The sequence below is a fragment of the Acipenser ruthenus genome, chromosome 9 (genome assembly GCF_902713425.1).
Source record: "Acipenser ruthenus chromosome 9, fAciRut3.2 maternal haplotype, whole genome shotgun sequence".
NCBI lineage: Eukaryota > Metazoa > Chordata > Actinopteri > Acipenseriformes > Acipenseridae > Acipenser > Acipenser ruthenus.
The window spans coordinates 35,906,812-35,927,676 of NC_081197.1; the positions used below are offsets into that span (position 1 = coordinate 35,906,812).

The 20,865-nt window shown below is 39.2% G+C and overlaps 1 protein-coding gene across 1 annotated transcript in view; it reads left to right on the plus strand.

Moving 5' to 3' along the window:
• The window catches only part of LOC117405641 (collagen alpha-1(IV) chain-like), a 93,532-nt gene extending 85,337 nt beyond the window's left edge, over positions 1–8,195 (plus strand). Inside the window, exons 46-52 of the mRNA XM_059029920.1 lie at positions 1,504–1,632; positions 1,746–1,844; positions 1,981–2,193; positions 2,698–2,875; positions 3,347–3,461; positions 4,934–5,106; positions 6,007–8,195. Of these exons, the coding sequence (XP_058885903.1) occupies positions 1,504–1,632; positions 1,746–1,844; positions 1,981–2,193; positions 2,698–2,875; positions 3,347–3,461; positions 4,934–5,106; positions 6,007–6,088 (989 nt within the window). The 3' untranslated portion in view covers positions 6,089–8,195. The remainder of the gene's footprint in view (positions 1–1,503; positions 1,633–1,745; positions 1,845–1,980; positions 2,194–2,697; positions 2,876–3,346; positions 3,462–4,933; positions 5,107–6,006) is intronic.
• Positions 8,196–20,865: the final 12,670 nt, after the last annotated feature.

Genomic DNA, 20,865 nt, shown 5'->3' on the forward strand with positions numbered 1-20,865 from the left:
CACTGTTCCAGGCATATGGTGGGGTCGCAAAAAAAATACCATGGAATGACCAATAGCTGTACAGTATCCACCACTTACACCATACAGCGTTATTTCGGGCAACCGTTTATATCGGACAAATAGCATTTGCCGTTTGCCATTCCCAAACGGCATCGTTTATACCATGTTAAGCACGTTTATACCACACTGGGCAGCAGTGTGGAGTAGTGGTTAGGGCTCTGGACTCTTGACCGGAGGGTCGTGGGTTCAATCCCCGGTGGGGACACTGCTGCTGTACCCTTGAGCAAGGTACTTTACCTAGATTGCTCCAGTAAAAACCCAACTGTATAAATGGGTAATTGTATGTAAAAATAATGTGATATCTTGTAACCATTGTAAGTCGCCCTGGATAAGGGCGTCTGCTAAGAAATAAATAATAATAATAATAATAATAATGTTAAGGACGTAATAGGCAGTGCGTTTGTTATTTAAATAACAAACGCACTGCCTATTAATCTAGTAATCGCTCTTAATAATCCACCAATCAGCTGTTTTCACCTTGCTACCTTGCCGTTCACATAGATTTCAATACAAAAGGCAACACTTTACTGTAGTAAAAGCTTGAAAGATCTATCAATCATCTGTTTGCACCTTGTTACTGAGCGATTACCCCTGTACTGTACCTTGGCTATTTAATCCTTGTGCGCAGTGTCAGGTTTACAGTTTCAAAAAACAGTAGCGACTGCAACAGCAAGCACGGCTGGAAAGAGAAAAGCGATGAGCATCAGCACGAAAATTCGATGTAAATAAAATGTCTCTGTCAGATGCTGTGCGCTTGCTAAAGCATGCTTGGAACTCTGTCAGTCAGCAAACAATGCAACGTTGCTTCAAAAAAGCTGGGGTTTCTGTAGTTGAGGAGGAGAGTGCTAACGAAAATACAACCGAAACTGAAACTCTGACAACACCAGAGGGGATGTCGGAGGAAGAATACTCAGCTGTGTCACCTTGGCGACAAGGACGCTGTGCCTGAAACAGACACAGATGACGTAAGCGTGCGTGCTGCGCTTGTAACACTGCTAATGTAGAGCAGCATCCGAATACAGAGCCGAATTGAGATTTTTTAGATAATGCTGACAAGGTTTGCCGTCCATACTTGCAAAAAAAGATGGTCCAGATGTATATCACATTCTTAGCTGGAAACAATTTGCAGTAATGTAGCCTTACTGTACTATACATTTCTGCACTTGCATTACTTTTTTGCACTTATTTTTTTATTATATTCATAGGTTTCGATACATATTTTTATCAGTGTAATGAGTGTCTTAATAAAGATTTTTTAACTGCAAAGACGCTTGTTTGTTTTGATTACTATACTGGTGATTTCAGGGACATTTTTGAATGTCAGGTTATTGTGTGGGAGTTTATACCGTCCATCACTTACTGCAGGTGAATCACGTTAACACAAACGCGCCCATTCCAAACGGTTGTGACTGTATATGAATTACTCCAGTGGTTGTTCTTTAGGTATCGATGGCCCTCCTGGTCCACCAGGACCTACAATTTCAGTTAAAGGAGACCGAGGCTTACCTGGTCCTCAAGGTCCACAAGGACTCCCTGGTCAATTAGGATATCCAGGACCCAAGGGACAACAAGGTAACTATTGGGTTTCTTTAGCAGGAAACTGCTATTATAAACCAATTGTGAATACATTTCTTCAAATAATAAATAATACCCTTAAATTAATAATAAACTACTGCCTGTTGCAGGTGTGAGCGGAATTATAGGTTTGCCAGGGCAGGATGGAATTCCTGGGTTTGATGGTAGGCCCGGACAGAAAGGAGAACATGGACCGGTCGGCCCTCCAGGTATGTTTTGTAAACAAATACTGAGTTAATAAGACTTTTCAGCCTGAGATCCTCTAATTGTACACAAATACCTTTAACTTTACACATATTGTGACTCATAAATTGCTGGGTTTTTTTTGTTTGTTTTTTTGTTCAGGCCCAAGAGGATATCCAGGCTCACCAGGCCCTGATGGCTTGCCAGGACCAGCAGGGATACCAGGACCATCATCCATAGCTCATGGCTTCCTTGTTACAAGACACAGCCAGATGGTAGAGGTGCCTTCATGTCCAGTAGGAACAACGAAAATCTACGATGGCTATTCTCTCTTATATGTGCAAGGCAATGAAAGGGCACATGGCCAAGACTTAGGTTGGTTTTTCATAAGTAAAACATGATGCTGTTACGCTGTGGTCAGAATCTTGTACTTGCTGTGTTGGAGCTTTTTGTAAAGTATAAGGATACATGCTACAGAGTTCTCAATAAGCTGTATGTTTGCCAGAGAAGTGATCAAGGGATAAAGGGTCCCTACAGCCAAGGAAGCAAATCTTTGAAATAGATTGATAAGGGTTTAAAACGACCAACATGGGAGTTCTTGAAATGGATTCCTTTCAGTTGTCAAAATACATTTTCATACACAACTTTTGCAACACACACACACACACACACACACACACACACACACACACACACACACACACACACACACACACACACACATATATAGTATAACTTTGATCATATATGCTGACAGTCATTCTTTAGCCTTTCATTATATTCTTTCCTCACAATCTTAGGTCAATACTATGCCTGTCTGGTTAGGGTTAGAGTTAGGGTTAGGGTTATTTAATAAGTATGTCTAATTTCTGATCATAGGTACTGCTGGAAGCTGCCTTCGCAAGTTTAGTCCCATGCCATTTTTGTTCTGTAACATTAACAATGTCTGCAACTTTGCATCAAGAAATGACTATTCCTATTGGCTGTCTTCCCCTGAACCAATGCCAATGAATATGGCTCCCATTACTGGTGAAAGTATCAGGCCTTTTATTAGCAGGTAAGAGGTTTGTGAGAAAGGCACAAAGCCAAACTTAAAACCTTAATAAAAGAGACATCTGCAATTGTAGATACAGAAATGTCCAAAGGCCTTACCCATTGGTTATATTTAGAAACGTGATTTTGACAGTTTACCTGTGTTACTTGTGCTTCATATATGCAGCAAGGGTTAATTGCGTACCTAATGTACCAATTCTCTGGACTTTTCTCCATTTCAACATCTCTGTGATTCTTTAGATTTTTTTATACTGGATTTTTATTAGAAAATAAATAATGTATTTGTACTAGCATGTGTCAGAGGTCATGTTTTCTGAGTGTTTTGTTTTGAATAGTTTTAAACGGTGTTCACTTAACAAACTATTTATGAAATAAGCTTGTTATAGTGTTATTATAATAATGTTATAGTCTTGTTAAAGTCTTGTTATAGTATTGTTATTACACAATACTCCCACATGGGTTTTGTTTTTTACAGATGCTCAGTTTGTGAAGCACCAGCCATGGTAATTGCAGTCCACAGCCAGACAATCCAGATCCCGCAATGTCCCAGTGGATGGGAATCCCTGTGGATTGGCTATTCTTTCGTCATGGTGCGTATTGCGTTCATGTACACGGAGTTATGCTGTACTGTTTCAGTGCTATGCATGTTTAATTATACATTTGTATTTGTGGTTTTGCTATTTTATTCATTGCCAGAATCACCAACTGGGATATTATAGTTTCTGAGAAGAAAATCATATTTCATAACATTCATTACAGGGCAGTGTACAATATAAAACACATTGCTCTGGTAATTTAGCATCCCTGTGAGGGGAGCTTGTATGAGTTTGCAAACAGTAGAAATTAACCTTTTCACTGCCATATTGTTTTTATCCTCTGGATATATCAATGATACAATCTTTTTTCACATTTCCATTTCACTTCATATTTACCAACTATTTGATCTGAAATGACATATACCTCGGAGTTACTTTGTTTTTGATCACAAAAGCTCCCAGTTCTACAGATTACAGTGGTTTGAATACAGATATGATTATACCCCACATATTTTCTTGATTTAATTACCCACAACTCGACAAAACACAAACTGCAATTACCTACAAAACAGTCCACAAATGATTCTTTTTAATTGTTTTAAGCCTCTTTTACATTTACAGTATGCAACTTCAAATTACTGTCAAGTCTTTAATATTCAATCAAGAAACATTCATAGTAGCTATGTGATCCTTAGGGACTGCAAAAATAAAACATAACATAGACCTTCTGTAGGTTTGTAAGTTATGCCTTTTGTTAATAGCACACTTTGAATATATGTAATACAGCAATTATCTCAAGATGTTAACTAAATTACCATAGTTTTGTTCATTACAGATGAGAAAAAACAAATAGCACCCGGGCACTTATTTTCTCAATCTACCTGGCAGTTATTTGGATAAGAGAGTCTATTTGAGAGCAGGTGCTCATTGGCTACTGTGAAATCATTGATGCATCACCATATATATAAAGCTTTTTATGTACTTTCAATGTTTTTATGCATTTTAAACAAATGAAGTATTACTTGGCATGATTAAAAATATACTCTGTCGTAATGGTAAAATGAAGGACACGGAAGCTTACAGATTGTAGAAGACAAGGTTGCTTGCAGGGCTCAATTTGCCGTGGCAAAATACTTTTTGAAATGTTATTTTATTACAAATAAACACTAAACAAAATATACGTCAATAATACTTAATTAGTTTAATTGTGTATAACAAACAAATTTACGAATATAATATTTTAAGATGGTGAAAATGAATGAAATGAATGGGGGGTGGGGCAATTTGGAGAGCGTGGGCCATAATTAACTTTTTGCCAGTAAAACTGGACATTAATAGGAATATGAACCGACAGCTGAGACTGGGCGCTGTATGGAGCATATAATGTATTCCAGTTTTGAAATTGTAAATGAGTCTCAAGGAAGGGAACCTTCTTGTTGGAGGAAGTTCAGAATATGAAGGATGTATTAAAGACGTATTTCAATGTGTATTAAGACTTTAAGACTGTTCTTTCCTGTTCTCTGCAGCACACTAGTGCAGGCGCAGAGGGCTCTGGCCAGGCCCTGGCCTCTCCTGGCTCCTGTCTGGAAGAGTTCCGCAGCGCTCCCTTCATTGAGTGCCACGGTCGTGGAACCTGCAACTACTATGCCAATGCCTACAGTTTTTGGCTAGCTACTATTGAGAACGGTGAACTGTTCAAGTGAGTTGTGATATTTCATCTCTGTTTTGGAAATGAGAGTGCTTTCACAGAGGGATGAACAAACAATTCACATTGCATTGCATTGCAGCTCAAAGCAGTTTGAGTCATTATCCTAGGAGCCTAATTAGTTGCTAGATATAGGGAATAAGCTCAGGTGTGTCTAATTAAATCCTGTAAATGCTAAAATGGCAATACAATATGATTCTTATTTCCAACCCTGCAACACATGCAGTTCTGATTCTGAATATTATGTTCTACATGGTGATAAGTTGTATTTAATAATGAGATGAAAAATTTAATTTTAGTGAATTACAGTATTTGGGTATTGTCACATGTTATAGTGGTGGTCATTAAAATTACTTATGTTAATATGATCAGCTATTCTTCAAAAAACTAAATGTTGAAGTTGTAGGCAAATATTAGGATGCATCATTTAAGCAGTTCATGTCAGAATAATGAACTGAGGTTTCTTTACTGCTCTTACTGTACCCATATGTTATAGCAGGTGCATTACCAACGTATACTATGAAGCTGTTTGGAAAAAATAAAAACCTGCTGTATTTCTTGCATCTTTTGAATTTAAAGAGAGGCTGCCCACCTGACCAATCAGGGCAATGCAAGAGGCTGCAGAACCAAAGACAGCTGCGGATGCTTCTTCAGGCATTTGTGTTTATAGACGTTGACTGTGGTAAAAGAGAGGCAAACTGTAGTAAAGCACACTGAAAGCATGGTCAAAATGTGGTTAACCATGGTAAAAAATGACAAGTGCATAGCATAAGAATGTCAAAACCTTGGTGAACACACTGTGTAAGCTTGGAAATATTTCATGTTGTCTTTGGTCAAAAAAGTTTATTTTTCAGTTTATTTTGCATTTTACATCTTTTTTTTTTTCTTTTTTAGGAAACCTGTCTCTGCTACACTTAAGGCAGGAGATCTACGGAGCCACATCAGTCGTTGTCACGTCTGTATGAAGAAGACATAATAGTCTTCTCTGGGACTTTTTATAAACTATGGTGCTATTGCCTTAAGAAAAGTGAGGCGTAAACCAAAAAAAACAGTATCCTGTGTACCTCACAAGAACAGATTTAATACAAGAACCAGTACCAGAGTGCATAACAAGGGGAGAACAAGACATGAGAGAGCCTTCTGCCTCACTGGCACTTTGCTGTCTGAGAAAGTACATTCAGTATCTTAGATTTCCCAAATGGCACTTTGTTTATTACTGCACTGATTTATATTACTTAAGCAAGTGTCCATTTAAATTAAAAAATTCTTGAGTATGGTGCTACAATGTATACAAAGCTTTCTGTACTAATGTTAGGGATGAGGGTGGCAGGTTACAAGGGCTTTCATTGAAAAATCAAGATCAATTTGATGCAGTTTAAAGCCAAGAATACCCAGTTTGATTTGGTATGCACAATCTTTACCCATCACACTATTAAAAAACTTGCAGTATAAATATGGCACATACGGCAGATAATATTCTATGTTTTCAAAGTGTTTACCCCAGTTTTTAATTAACATTTTTTTAAAGGACGCTAAAACCAAATAAGTTTTCATGTTTTTTGCTTCTTAGTTTTGTAACATTAACATAGAATTCTCTATGTTCAGAAAAGTGTTAATTAAAGCCTTGAGTAAATGCATTGCAATATTGTCCTCTGTATAATAAAAATAGGTATGATAGCTAAATTATTTTATTTACACAATCATTAACTTTTTTTTACTAAATGTTTTTCAAATACAATACAGTACTAATACAATAAAAGATTATGTAATTCAACTATAGAATACTGTATATTCAGATGGCTTCTAAGATTACATATTTTAGAACACATGTTATTCACCTAGCAGTGCAGTAGATATATATTATTTTTTCACAAGAGTTCCTGCTACTTTTAAAAAGTACTTTTGAGGTTTTATCCAGCAAGTGGGTTAACAGATTGTGATATTTTAAACAGCTTTTCATGAAACACAATTTTGACATTTTGTATCTTCTCATGATTACTCAGTTACAAGTAAGTATATACTTTTTGCACCCCAATTCTTGAATTTGATATTTCTGTATTTAATATTGTTCAGGGTTTTTATATATGCTACATCCCATATGCTACACACACTCACACACAACATGAATTACTTGACTATGCAAGCTAATTATTATCTACTGTGTTTTTTTTTTCTTTTTTTTTTCTTTTAGTATGTCAACTGGTACAGTTAGATTATTATTATTTAACCCTTTATATCCTGGGGTGTCCAGGGACACCTGTGTTTTTGTTCTATAATGACAACTGGTGGCTGTGTCCTTTTCTACAGAAGCAAAGATGTTATTCCTTAATAAGGGAAAACAAAGTAAAGAAAGACTCTCTAAGATGGTTGCTTAGTGACCCTCCAGGATATGAAGGGTTTCTGAAGTGACTGACTTGGAAGAGGTACTGAAACCACAATGCCTTTTTACTATACTCTCCAACACACACAAAGTACATTTAGAATACTGAACTACAATTAGTTTTAAATGTGTGTATATTTACTATCATTCAAAAATGGGCTTTAAAAAAAATAATTGGATTGACTTTCGGGTGAATCCAGCATGGGCTATCATAAGGAACTCTGAAGTACAGTTTTAATGATTTCATATACTGTATTGAAAATGTTGGATTGACTTTCGGGTGAATCCAGCATGGGCTATCATAAGGAACTCTGAAGTACAGTTTTAATGATTTCATATACTGTATTGAAAATGTTATGAAATGTTAAATACCGGAAATGAAAAACCCTCCCACAGCAATTGTTTACGGTATAGGCAAGCACAACAATAATCTATTACATGAGGTTCCCAGGATCTATTATAAAATTTAGGATTATAAAATAAATCAGACATTTTCAATGGGAACCAAGCAATGCTGTAAATCACTAAAACCTCTGAGCAACATCATGTGAACCTCCAGACCTCCAAAAAAGAGTCACTGAAAGGATTTTTCACATGGGGATCTAAAGCCTAACAAAAATTGTTTTTTACACCTGCTTGTATTTCAGCACAACAACCCATGCATTCTTTAATGTTTATAATAAAATAATTTGTATGAAATGTATTCTTGAGTTTGTAACATGCATATCCAACTGGCTATGTGTGTGTGGTCTTTGTATCGTAGATATAAGACTATGAAGGGACATCTGCACTAATAACATGATTTAACCACTGGAGGGCACACTATCTCACTATATTAAGCTGTAGAAGCCTATAATACCCTTTACTATCACCTTTTCTTCTTTGCCTTACAAGACTCATAAGCATGTGTCCTCATTGATAATCCTCTCTTTGTCCATGCAGTAATGCATTCTTTAGTTATACTTGGAATTTTGCTCTGACTTTACTCAGATTTATTTTTCTACAGTAAAATCTACTTGTATAAGTGCAATTTATTATAGAAAAGTGTAATTGCAAGCACAACTCTGACAGCGAAACCAAAATACCTTGGAAAGGATGTGTTGAAGAGTTTTTATTAGACTGAAGAGATTTTAAGTACTGGATTTCAACATGTCCTCAAAGCTCATGCCACGATGTTATGGGATTAGTTTTCCTTCTCGATACATTAGAAATAGCAACAAAAACAAAAAATCATTCACCCCAGTGCCTAGAGACTTTTTTGTAGAGCAGTATTCTATGTGTCTAACAAGAGCATTACATTATATCTTGACATAACTTCCCTCGACTTGTATTCCACATTTATTTATTATTTGCATTTTTTTTTTTTTTTTACATTTTTACTTCTGAGGTCTGCTAATGTGGGGTGCACTATACATCTCAATGTGTGCTTCCACTTACATACAGCATTCAATATTTTCAAAGCATTCAGCTTTGAAAATATTAATATCATGTGTTGCATACACACATATCTGGTCCTGTGTACAGAAGATGTTTTGATTTAAAATATTGTTACAGGAGGTTTTCAAACTGTAGATGGCCAGATGGGGCGATTCACCACTTTCAGTTTTGAAACATTTCATTTGTAGCTTTCATTTACCTTGCACTGTGCATATAATAAACTGCTTGACATTTTCTTTATAATTCTTTTTAAATCACAAAGCACTGTGGGGTTTATAGGCTGGGTAATAAGTACTCTCATAACCAGACGAAGTTCTGATGAGAATTGCTTGTTTTATGTTTAATTTGTAAATCTAATGAACTGTGCTTTTGTTACTGTAATTAGAATGTCCTTCTGAGACCCTTGTCACGTCTCTGAACCAGTGCATTAACTGTAAAGCAGCTGCAGAAAATGTTCTTCTTTATTAAATTGGATTTTTAGCATGCTTTAAGCATAGAATATAGAATGAGAAGGATAGATCACCAGTCAGTAGTACTCACCTGGGGTTCTTTCAGTCCAACTCAAACTAGGATCTTGTTCCAACCAGGTTTAATTGCTTAATTAAACACATACTCTAGGTTCAATTACACAGTTGAAGACCTGTTTGGAACAAGCTGTGAACTATTCAGTTCAGCAGTTGAGGGCATGGTTGGAACAAGCCCTGGAGTGGAATAGATTGAAAGAACCTCAAGTGTGTATCAATGGTCTAAGGCAGGGGTGGCCAAAGTGAATTAAACTTCCATCCAGACCCTGAAGTAGTTAATGATCTAATCTTACCTGTTAAATCTGGAGTGGAATGGACCTCCAGGACCGTGATTGGACACCACTGGTCTAAGGCTACAGTACTCCCTAGTTCAGTGGTGCACAGCTCAGGTCATTAACTGGACCAATTAAGCTTCTAATAAGGTCCAATAAAGTACTTTAGGGTGCAGTTGGAATAAAAACCTGCAGGGACACCGGCCCTCCAGGACCGAGTTGTGCACCACTGCCCTAGTTCAAATAATTGCAGAGGCTATTGCTTTATGTGTGTGTTGGTGTAGGAGGCTATGATATATGCTGGTTTTGTCACAAATGACCAAATTAATTTAATCAAAATAAAGTAGAACTCATTACTTTACAGAAAGCTACCGTATTGCTAGAAGGATATTCTGGGGTAAATATTTACTGGTGTGTTAGGTATTCCTAAAACATATAGTGAAACTTCATTATCAAACAAAAATGTTCTGATTTACTAGTATCTCAATAGACCTGTCAACATTATTTACTGTGGGACTGTACCTCCTTGTTCCCACATACTGTACAATAGCGGTACAGTGGGTTTTTAAACTTACTCAAACCATTTCTCAGGCATATGACGCCACCCCCAGGAATGTGTGGGAAAAGTCAGGAGAAAGATATTTGGGAAGCTGCCATTAATCATAAAAGAAGCGCAGGTTGACACTCTACACGAAGAACAAACAGGCATCATAATGTGAACATCACAAATATTTGTGAATAACAGGCGAGGGTTTTTTTTATACCTTTTTATTGGGGAAACTTGGAAATCAAGTAAAGGAGTCAAGTTGTGGCTGTGGCAGTTTTTCCAGTTGGAAAGCAGTTTCCTGCAGCTGTTGTTGGATTTAGTGCACTCATAACCACGCACCTGCTGTGTATATAGAGGGAATGGGCACCCTGAAGTATAAATAACCCAAGGTTATATAAATAGAATACCTAGCTGTTCATTCTAAGAAGGTCAATAAGCATATGCCTCGCGCCATGGGGGAAATTTAAGAGAAAATAAGAGGGTACAGTACTAGTGTTTTAAAAAATATTGCACTTATTATCAGTTAATATAAAATAATTGTTTATGCATTCAATTAAATAGTATTTCAATGTATAAAAAAGAGAAACAATGACTGATACTAGTAAGATAGATTATGTCATTGGAGCATGTGTAGAATCAACACTACTGATCTGTAGAAGTAGAGACAGACATCAGTTTTCATGGACATAGTGCTACCCAGACTTTATAAATGCAAGATCATTGTCCCCAGCAGTAGTGGTTAGAGCTCCGGACTCATGACCGGAGGGTTGTGGGTTCAATCCCAGGTTGGGGACACTGCTGCTGTACCCTTGAGCAAGGTACTTTACCTAGATTGCTCCAGTAAAAACCCAACTGTATAAATGGGTAATTGTATGTAAAAATAATGTGATATCTTGTAACAATTGTAAGTCGCCCTGGATAAGGGCGACTGCTAAGAAATAAATAATAAATAAATAATAATAGGATATGAGATTATGATACACTCAATAATTTGTGCTAAAGGAGGTCTCATAAAGTTTCATCGCAATTGGACAAGTGGTTCTGTAAATATATGGAACACTGACAGCACACAGAGAATAAAACTGTTGAACAGGCAAACAGCCTCCCCAGAACCTGACATTATGATGTAACTTTCCATAGAAAGTCCTTAGCAAGTGAACAGTGTGCTATGTTTTATTTGACATGTCATTTGACTCGCAATGGCTTTACTGAACACACCGAGACCACTTTTTAATCAGGTCTTTCTTGGGGTTAATCTATTTAAGCTTGCATCTTTGCTCCTGCCCTCAAAACAATCCCATCCCCATCCATGAGTGGATTGCTTGCTGAAAGTGGGAAGGGGGTAGAGACTTCCAGCAAAAGTAGTTGTTATGTTGTAATGATGTGATGCACATGCCACTAGGAACTGGTTAGAGATAAGCTAAATGTATGTTATAAACAGCCACCAGATAAAAAACCTGCTAGCCTGATCTAGATTTGCTTTCTCTAGCTGGTTGCGGTATTTCCTTGTTTTACTTTTTACCAGTAATCTAAAAATATTATTCTAGAGAATGTTTTGAAAGAAGAATAATCTTTACCTTCATCATTACCTTATTTAAGGGTTCATCATTACATTATTTAATTGTTTAAAATATTCTCCTACAATCACACAGTCCCTATTATTTACTTAATGAAACACCAATATGAATAACGTTAATCACACATTAAACTGAAAAGAGCTGCTTGATAGAAGCCAACAGAGTTTAGTGTAAAGATCATCGAAGTCTCTGAGAGTTCTTGGGTTTGGATTTTATTAGGATGTGTTGTGCCCAAAGCTCTTCTTAATTGAACAGGACCAAGATGATCACAGTCAACACACATCGTACCTGCTTGCACTCTGTAAACAAGTGGGAAGCCTGTGCTTCTGTAAAAAAGGAAGGGCTGGGTTTAATCATTTACTTCTCTGTGTTGTGATGACTCCCAGAAAAGGCAACTTTAACAGGATGTTTTTGGTAGAGATTAAATAGGATTAGTTGCTCTTGTGAAATCATCCCTGATTTATCTTTAGCCAATTAACTGAAAAGCTGCAGCTCGTATAAACAAACAACATGATGTCCAATGAGGGGCAAATAAACAGTCGGCAAATGTGTTCTTTTTTGTTGTTTGTTAAAATTTCCCCCAAATAATCGATTAAACACATTTGTGGATTATTGTAAAACATGTATCACACTGCCTCTGTGAACATTGAATTTGGATAACACAAAGTTAAAATCTGGTAATAAAAATATTCAGATGAACAGTCTAATCATCTAATGTATACAAAAATACAAGACTAAGTTAAAAATCCTTACACTAGTGTTGCTTGTCAATGGTTCCTTGAAAATGTACCTTATTTGTAGCTCCTATTAAAACTATATGACATCAAATTCAACTTTGCAGAAAGACATTTTACAGTATGTGTGGAATTTGTAGATGTGATCAAGCACATTAAGATCCATTAATGTAGCTAAATTTTGACCTGGTACACATTGAAATTTGAAGGGCATTTACTTGTATGCTGTGTGATTTCACACACAGTACACATGAAGCATTCTGGCTCTTGTTTAATCATGTGACAAGGGTGCTTGCTGGCAGTGGCAACTTACTGTACAGTATAGTCTATCCAGCCACACAGCGGCCATCCTTGGTAATGTTGATAAACTTGCATTGTGCCAGCTCGCATTACTATCAATAGACAACATCATGGACTAAATAGCAACACTTCTGGCTGGTTAGGGCTCCAGTAATAATGTACAGCTGTGGGCAAATCAACCACTCTCTTACTGAAAGACTGAGAAACAGTAAAGTAATGTAATGGGGTTCCTGCCAAAGGGCAAAGGTTATCCAGAATCAGCTCAGAAAAATAAGTCAAATGGATGAATGATTGGCCACCAAATTCACCCAGTTTTAATCCAATTGAGAAGGTTTGGGCCTAAAAAAAGGCTTAAGATTAGTGCAAGCAACAATAAAGATCTTATTGGTTCACTAGCCAATGCTTTGAAAAGTGAAAACTATTTAGCAAATGATTGGCAGTACGTTAATGAATGTTGAAATGAACAAAGGAGATCATTGTAATAAATATTAAATATGGATTGAATCATTTGAGCTTTCCTTATGTTTTTTGTAATGTCTTGATATGTCCTGGCTGTAACCCTGCAGGCACTTAAAATGAAAATACATCTATATATAAAGCTATATAAGTTTATATAAGAAAGGGAAACTACCCTTATGCCTCAAGAGGAAAGTCTTGGACCAACGCATGCTGCCAATGCTAACTTGCGGATGTGAAACCTGGACCCTCAATGCAAAAATGACTCAAAAATTACAAACAAATCAATGGAGTATGGAAAGATGCATGCTGGGAATAACAAGAAGAGACAGGAAATGGAAGGAATGAATAAGCGCACAAACAAAAGTATGCAATGTTATTATAAGAGTGAAAAAACTGAAATGGCAGTAACAAAAAGAACAGACCATCGCTGGACCAAGGAGATACTAGAATGGATCCCAAGAGATATAAAGCAACCAAGAAGAAGACCTCCAGGACCAGGAAAATGGCAAGATGAAATTAGGATTGAATTGAAAAAGGCTGAAGATGATGATGATATATTTTTTACAGCCAGTGTCAAATGACTTAATATTGTGCTGTTAGTTCATTGTTTAGACAAAATTCTGCTGCTTTGTCCTAATTTGTAAGTAATTGTCAAATTATATCACTGTTGAGAAGTAAATTATTCCTTTAATTCAAAACAATTTAATTCTTTTGAAATGGGTTTTGTGGAATAACAGGGGAACCAGTGTTATTGTTCGAGGGTCACTTAACCTTATCATTTTGTCAGCAGTGCCTAAGACGCTGTTTATTGATCCCTTCTCAAGGACTAAACTTTCCGTCGCACTTGCCCTTGAGAGAGTTCAAGTCTCATGCTCGGTGGTGGTGCTGGCTTTTCTACAATAAGAGACAGGTTGTGTGCAACTTCTGCGCTTAAGAAGAGGGTAAACAGCTCAAGCGGAAACCAGATAAGTAGTTATTACTGTAGCTGTCTCACGGCACATTAAAAGCTTGTAAATTATGCCTATTAGGCACAGGAAGGCACACAAAGATATTTTGGTACACACGCACAGTCTGCATTTAAGATCTATGTTAAATAAACCCTGTATCTTCAACTCACATTTGTCTCCCTTTTTATTCCAAGTTAAATCCAGCATTGGTTAAAACCTGGCCTCCACTTGACCATGATTGTTCTGAATCTATCATTAAACTTAGGAACTCTCATCCAGGCTTCCAGGTAATTAAGCCCATACAGAAAATGGTTTTACATACTGTACCCAGCGGTCCAGATAAGCTGCATACCTGCCATTTTTACACATAGCAGCTTATCTGCCTCGCCTAAAACTTCCACTAACAACAACATCTCCCAGAATACAATGTCTTCAATTACTAGGAAACTATACACAAGAAAAACCAACCCAACAAACATTATCCAATCTTTGGCTAGCCCTGTTGTCTTTGCAGCCAATCACAGTGAGGAATAAGAAATTCGCCAGCAAGCTACACAGGTTGAAGCGTATATACCCCAGTCCAGCTACAAATCCAACTGGAACCATCGTCAGAGGCAACCGCTCAAAAAAGGTGCCTATAATATTAAACTGTTTTATAACTTATTAATGCATTTCCTTATTTTATTTCTCTGTATGACTTTATAGTGAAGTTTTAACATGTTCACTGAGTTTAAGAATTTAATGTTAAAATATAAGTAACGAAAAAAATGCACTGAACCGATAAAGAACCTTGTAGAACACACGTGTGATTGTACAGTAGTTCAAAGTTAAAATGTTAAAATGGAAGGCTCTTTTTTAATGCCTACCTCATTACCATTAAAGATTGTACAGTATTTATCGAGATTACTCATGACTTCAAGGTAATGTTGCATTCTACCCCCTGAAAATGCAATTTACTCTCTCAGTGTTAAAATTAGAGGGTAAGTTACTCCCAGACCCAAAACCTTATCTGGAGTACTGACTGTAACGTTACTTCTGTAACCTTGTCCAGTTTGTCCACACTGGAAAATACAGGCAGAGGTATTTTTTTTCAGTCTTTATTATTACGTTAAGCCATTTAATTATCTGGCCAGGTCCTATCATATATGTGCTGGAATGTTTCTCCAGGACCTACCCATGCCTTATACCTTAGCGAGTTAATGTCTCGTTCTTCTGAAGATAACTGTTTACAAGACTAGTAACAATGTAAAAGGTTCCAGGTTACAATCTGTTTACATGAATCCTTTAATGAGTTTTGTTAAATCCAGCATTGTGGGAGTTTGTGTGTAAACTATTGCTCAACCATGCATTCCACATTGCAACATAGTTTACAAAGCTTCCAGTTCTACAGGTCAGTAAGGCATCTCTTTCTACTGGCTGTCAACACGATCACCACCAACACTGCATGACAGACACAATGACAATAAACACTGAGCCACTGCTCGGTGAATGTCCGGTAAACAACCCTATAAAAAGAGGTGTACAACACATAAGCCATGTTTTGGAATGCAAAAGTTGTCCTTGCTAGACAGCATGTATATATTTTAGGCCTTGAAGTGAGCCAGGTGTCCTGCAGTAATAAATACATGTTATGTCCAAAAAAATTACGGAAGAAGTTGCATAATTTCTATTACCAAATTGTATTTGGTTGTTTATTAGTTGTTTTTTTTAAAAAAAAAAATTATTAAGTTTGTTATTTATTTAGTTAATTTGTTCTTATTAAGCTAGTTAGTTAGGCTTATTTTTTTATTATTTATTTTTTTAAAGCTTTAAAAAGCATCCTTTTCCCAAATTATTTATGTTAAAGGGCAAAAATAAATATCTTGGGTTAGTAGATCCTCAGTTCTACATTAGTTGTCTGCCATAAACATATGTGATGTAGGTAATGTCAGCCAGTGTCTTTATATTAGTAACATCTAATAAAAGCACTTACTTCTATGAAGACACGTTGGCTGATTCAGCCTGTGTTACATCTTTCAGAGAAAGCACCTGAATATAAACTTACCAAACAATAAAGAAAACAACAGGAATTACAACCACTCAGACTGAATTACAGTCCACAGGATACTGTCCTTAAGGATTTGTAGAATGTAGAATAAGATCATACAGTAATTACATTTCCGAGAAGAAGCCATTTGTACCTTTGGTGCTTGTCTGGGTCTTATTAGATAATTGCTCTCATAACCCCAGCCAGACACACAGCTCTTGATGGATCACATGCACATTAATTGTTTATTTGTTAGTAAGAAGCAATTTGGTTTTCCTTCAATAAAAAAAGGCAGCAAACTGGTGTCATAAATGCTTATTAATGTAAAAATATGAAATAAAAAAATATGCATCTGTGAATGACTTCTTAGCAGGGTGAAGGGGACTGCTTTATGAGTTAGTATATTGAGATGTCTAAAAAACATTTCAATTAAATTATTGTCTTGTTTTTTAACACCCTGTAGTAACAGAGTCTGGTTCAAGTTTCAAAGAGCAAGGACAGCTGGGAAGTCTTTTGATGTACCAACACACCTGCTACAAACAGCTGTGAAATCAACAGGTTGTTACTGGGAGATGGTTGTAAATGTGTATGACATTGCTTATGAGAACGACATGACTAACCTGCAAGTCAGTCCTGAACTTCAAAATGTCCATGTAGCCACTCCAGCTAAACTGATCTAAAGAATAATTAACTAATCAACTAATTAATTTCTGACTAATTAGAAAACACGAGGGGCAATTATTATTATTATTATTATTATTTATTTCTTAGCAGACGCCCTTATCCAGGGCGACTTACAATCGGAAGCAAATACATTTCAAGTATCACAGTACAAGTAATAATACAATTATTACAATACGAGCAAGATAAATACAATGCCTTTGGTTCAAGCAAGTACAAGTGTGACAACATACAATTCAATAATACAGCAGATAACAGTGTCAGTGATAGTTACATCAGGATATGATAAAATACAAAATACTACAGATTAAACACTTGGGAGATTACAGTACTCTGAAGTACAGGATTAAATGCAGTAAAATAGGGGGCAGATAAGAGCAAGTAAAGCACATTTAAGGAAGGGTGATAAGTGTCCCAGGGGAAAAACAGAGGAGTCCTACAGGTGCTGTCTGAAGAGGTGAGTCTTAAGGAGGCGCCGGAATGTGGTCAGGGACTGGGCAGTCCTGACATCTGTAGGAAGGTCATTCCACCACTGCGGGGCGAGGGTGGAGAAGGAGCGGGCTCTGGAGGCAGGGGAGCGTAGAGGAGGTAGAGCCAGTCTTCTAGTGCAGGCGGAGTGGAGAGGTTGAGTGGGGGTGTAGGGAGAGATGAGGGTCTGGAGGTAGCTGGGTGCAGTCTGGTCAAGGCATCTGTAGGCTAGTACAAGAGTCTTGAACTGGATGCGAGCGGTGATCGGGAGCCAGTGGAGTGAGCGGAGTAGTGGAGTTGCGTGGGAGAAGCAAGGCAGAGAGAACACCAGGCGGGCAGCGGAGTTCTGGATGAGCTGGAGCGGACGGGTGGCGGACGCAGGGAGGCCAGCCAGGAGGGAGTTGCAGTAGTCTAGGCGGGAGAGTACCAAGGCCTGGACCAGGAGCTGGGTGGCGTAGTTGGTGAGGAAGGGTTGGATTCTTCGGATGTTGCTCAGGAAGAATCGGCAAGTGCGTGCCAGAGTGGAGATGTGCTGGGAATAAGAGAGGCAGGGGTCCAGGGTGACTCTGAGGTTCTTAGCGGAGGAAGAGGGAGAGAGTGTGGTAGATTCCAGAGGAACAGAGATAGAGAGATCAGAGGAGGGGGAGGAGGAGGAGGAGGGAAAGAAAAGGAGGTCAGATTTAGAGAAGTTGAGTTTGAGGTGATGCGAGTGCATCCAGGAGGAAATAGCAGACAGACAGGTAGAGATACGGGAGGGGATGGTGGAGTCAGAGGTGGGGAAGGAGAGGAAAATCTGAGCATCATCAGCATAGAAATGATATGAGAAACCATTGGATGCAATGAGGGGGCCCAGGGAGCGGGTGTAGAGAGAGAACAGGAGAGGACCCAAGACTGACCCTTGGGAGACTCCTGTTAAGAGAGGGTGAGGTGTGGAGGTTACTCCACGCCAGGTTACCTGGTAAGTGCGGTTGGAGAGGTAGGAGGAGTACCAGGCCAGAGCAGTGCCAGAAATTCCCAGGTCAGAGAGAGATGATAGTAGAATAGAGTGATCAACAGTGTCAAAGGCAGCAGAGAGGTCGAGGAGAATTAGGACAGAGGAGAGAGAGGCAGCTCGGGCAGACTTTAGTGAGTTGGTGACAGACAGGAGGGCGGTTTCAGTGGAGTGAGCAGAGCGGAAGCCAGATTGGAGAGGGTCAAGCAGAGAGTGGTTGGACAGGAAAGCAGAGAGCTGCGGTGTACAGTCCGCTCGAGGGTTTTGGAGAGGAAGGGTAGGAGGGAGACAGGACGGTAGCTCTGGAGGGAGGTGGGGTCAAGGGTAGGTTTTTTGAGGAGGAGAGTGATAGAGGCTTTTTTGAAGGCAGAGGGAAAGAGACCATAAAGGAGAGAGGTGTTGAGAAGGGTGGAGATGAAGGAAGTAGGGCAGGAGCAGTAGCTTGAAAGAGGTGAGTGGGGAGGGGGTCCAGAGCACACGTGGTGGGTTTGTGATTGTGGAGCAGGGAGGAGAGGTCAGAGTCTGAGAGGGGCGAGAAGGTGGAGAAGGAGGGTGAGGTAGTAGGGGATGCAGTGGGTGTAGGGGTTGGAGCAGGAGGGGGTGCGGGGGAAAGAGAGGTGTTAAAGAGTTTGCGGATATCTGAGATTTTAGAAGAGAAGGAGGCAAAGTCATCAGGGGAGATAGAGGAGGGAGGAGGAGGGGGGGGAGGGTTTAGGGTTTACAATTATGGCCATTCTAGAAATTGATGTGTTTAAAGAAAAAGCTTACCTCGAGACTTGTTGTTTTTTAAAAAAAATGATGCACCAACAAACTCAAAAAGCACTTATTTGAGAGATCATAGGCAGCAATATCCACCTGGGGTGCTGCACACTGATGGGTATAATGTTAGGTTACTTACTGTAACCCTGGTTCCCTGAAAGAGAAGACGACCACCAACCAATACTTTTGGGATATGCCTGCCTTAGGTAGGTATTCGCTGAGCATTTTATGTCAGAGCTGCTGATAGGCCCCTCCGTGGAGTGACGTCCTCAGCCCTGCACTTCCTCTTTTGCATTGAACCCACGAATGCGAGTGATGTGACCTCACAAGGTTTGGTGGTCGTCTTCTCTTTCAGGGAACCAGGGTTACGGTAAGTAACCTAACGTTCCCTTTCAATTTGAAGACGACCACCAACCAATACTTTTGGGAAAGTATATCAGAGACATCGCGAGGCAGCGTGAGCTAGTGCTGGTGGTGCGCGCGTGCACCCTCAAGGACCCTTGTGCCTAATGAAGGAGTAGAGGGATCTACCACATTGATTCGGTAGAACCTGGTGAATGTATGCGGAGTAGCCCAGCTAGCCGCAGTACAAATGTCAGTCAATGATGCACCTCGAAAGAGCGCCCATGACATGGCCACCCCTCCACTAGCCTGGAGGGACAATAAATGTTTCTGTGGCCAGATCAGCAGCTGAAAGGCTATGCGGTGTAAGCCCGGGGACCGAAGCCCACCCTGGTGGTTCACATACGCCACTACTGACATGTTGTTGGTGCACACGATGACATGTCTGTTCTGGAACACAGGAAGGAAATGCTGGAGTGCAAGGTGCACTGCTTGGAGCGCCAGCTTATTTATGTGCAGGGATGTCCAGCGGCTTGTCAAGGACCCGTTGCCTCCTCTGCATGCCCAGACCACACCCCATCCAGATTAGATGTGTCTGTCATCACCACTTGATGGCTGTGTATCACTCCAATCACTACACCTTCATGCAGGTGGGAGGTTTGTCTCCACCAGCATAGGGCTTCCCAACTTGAGCGAGACACCGTCAGCCGAAAGGTATTGAGCCACGCTTGAATGGGGCGCATATGCAGTAACCCAGTTGGATAGCTGATGAGGCTGCGGCCATCAGACTCAATAGTTTTTGACACAACAGCAGCTGCACTGTGGACCCCTGTTGAAACAGGGCCAGACAGTTTTGAATAGCCTCTGCTCTGTCGTCCAAATCTAGCCGGAGACACAATTAATACTGCACCGGTATTAATTGACTCTTGGCCTTGTTGAGAGTGAGACCCAGTCTCGCTAGATGGTTTGTCACTGTCGCCATGTTCCTGTGACTGGGAACAGATCAACCAGTCTTCCAGGTAGTTCAACACCCTGATCCCTTGCAGCCGCAAGGGAGGTAGGATTGCATCCATGCACTTCGAAAAGGTGCGGGGGTCTGAAAGGAGAGGCCGAAAGGAGGCACGAAAAACTCGAATATGCTCCCCTGGAAGGCGACGGGGAGATATTTCCTGTGCACTGGATGGATAAGAACGTGAAAATATGCATCCTTCAAGTCCACAGTTGTAAACCAGACAGATTGGAGGATGTGGTGATGCATGACCATCTGGAACCTCCTCTCCCTTAAGAACCCGTTGAGGTGTCTCAGGTC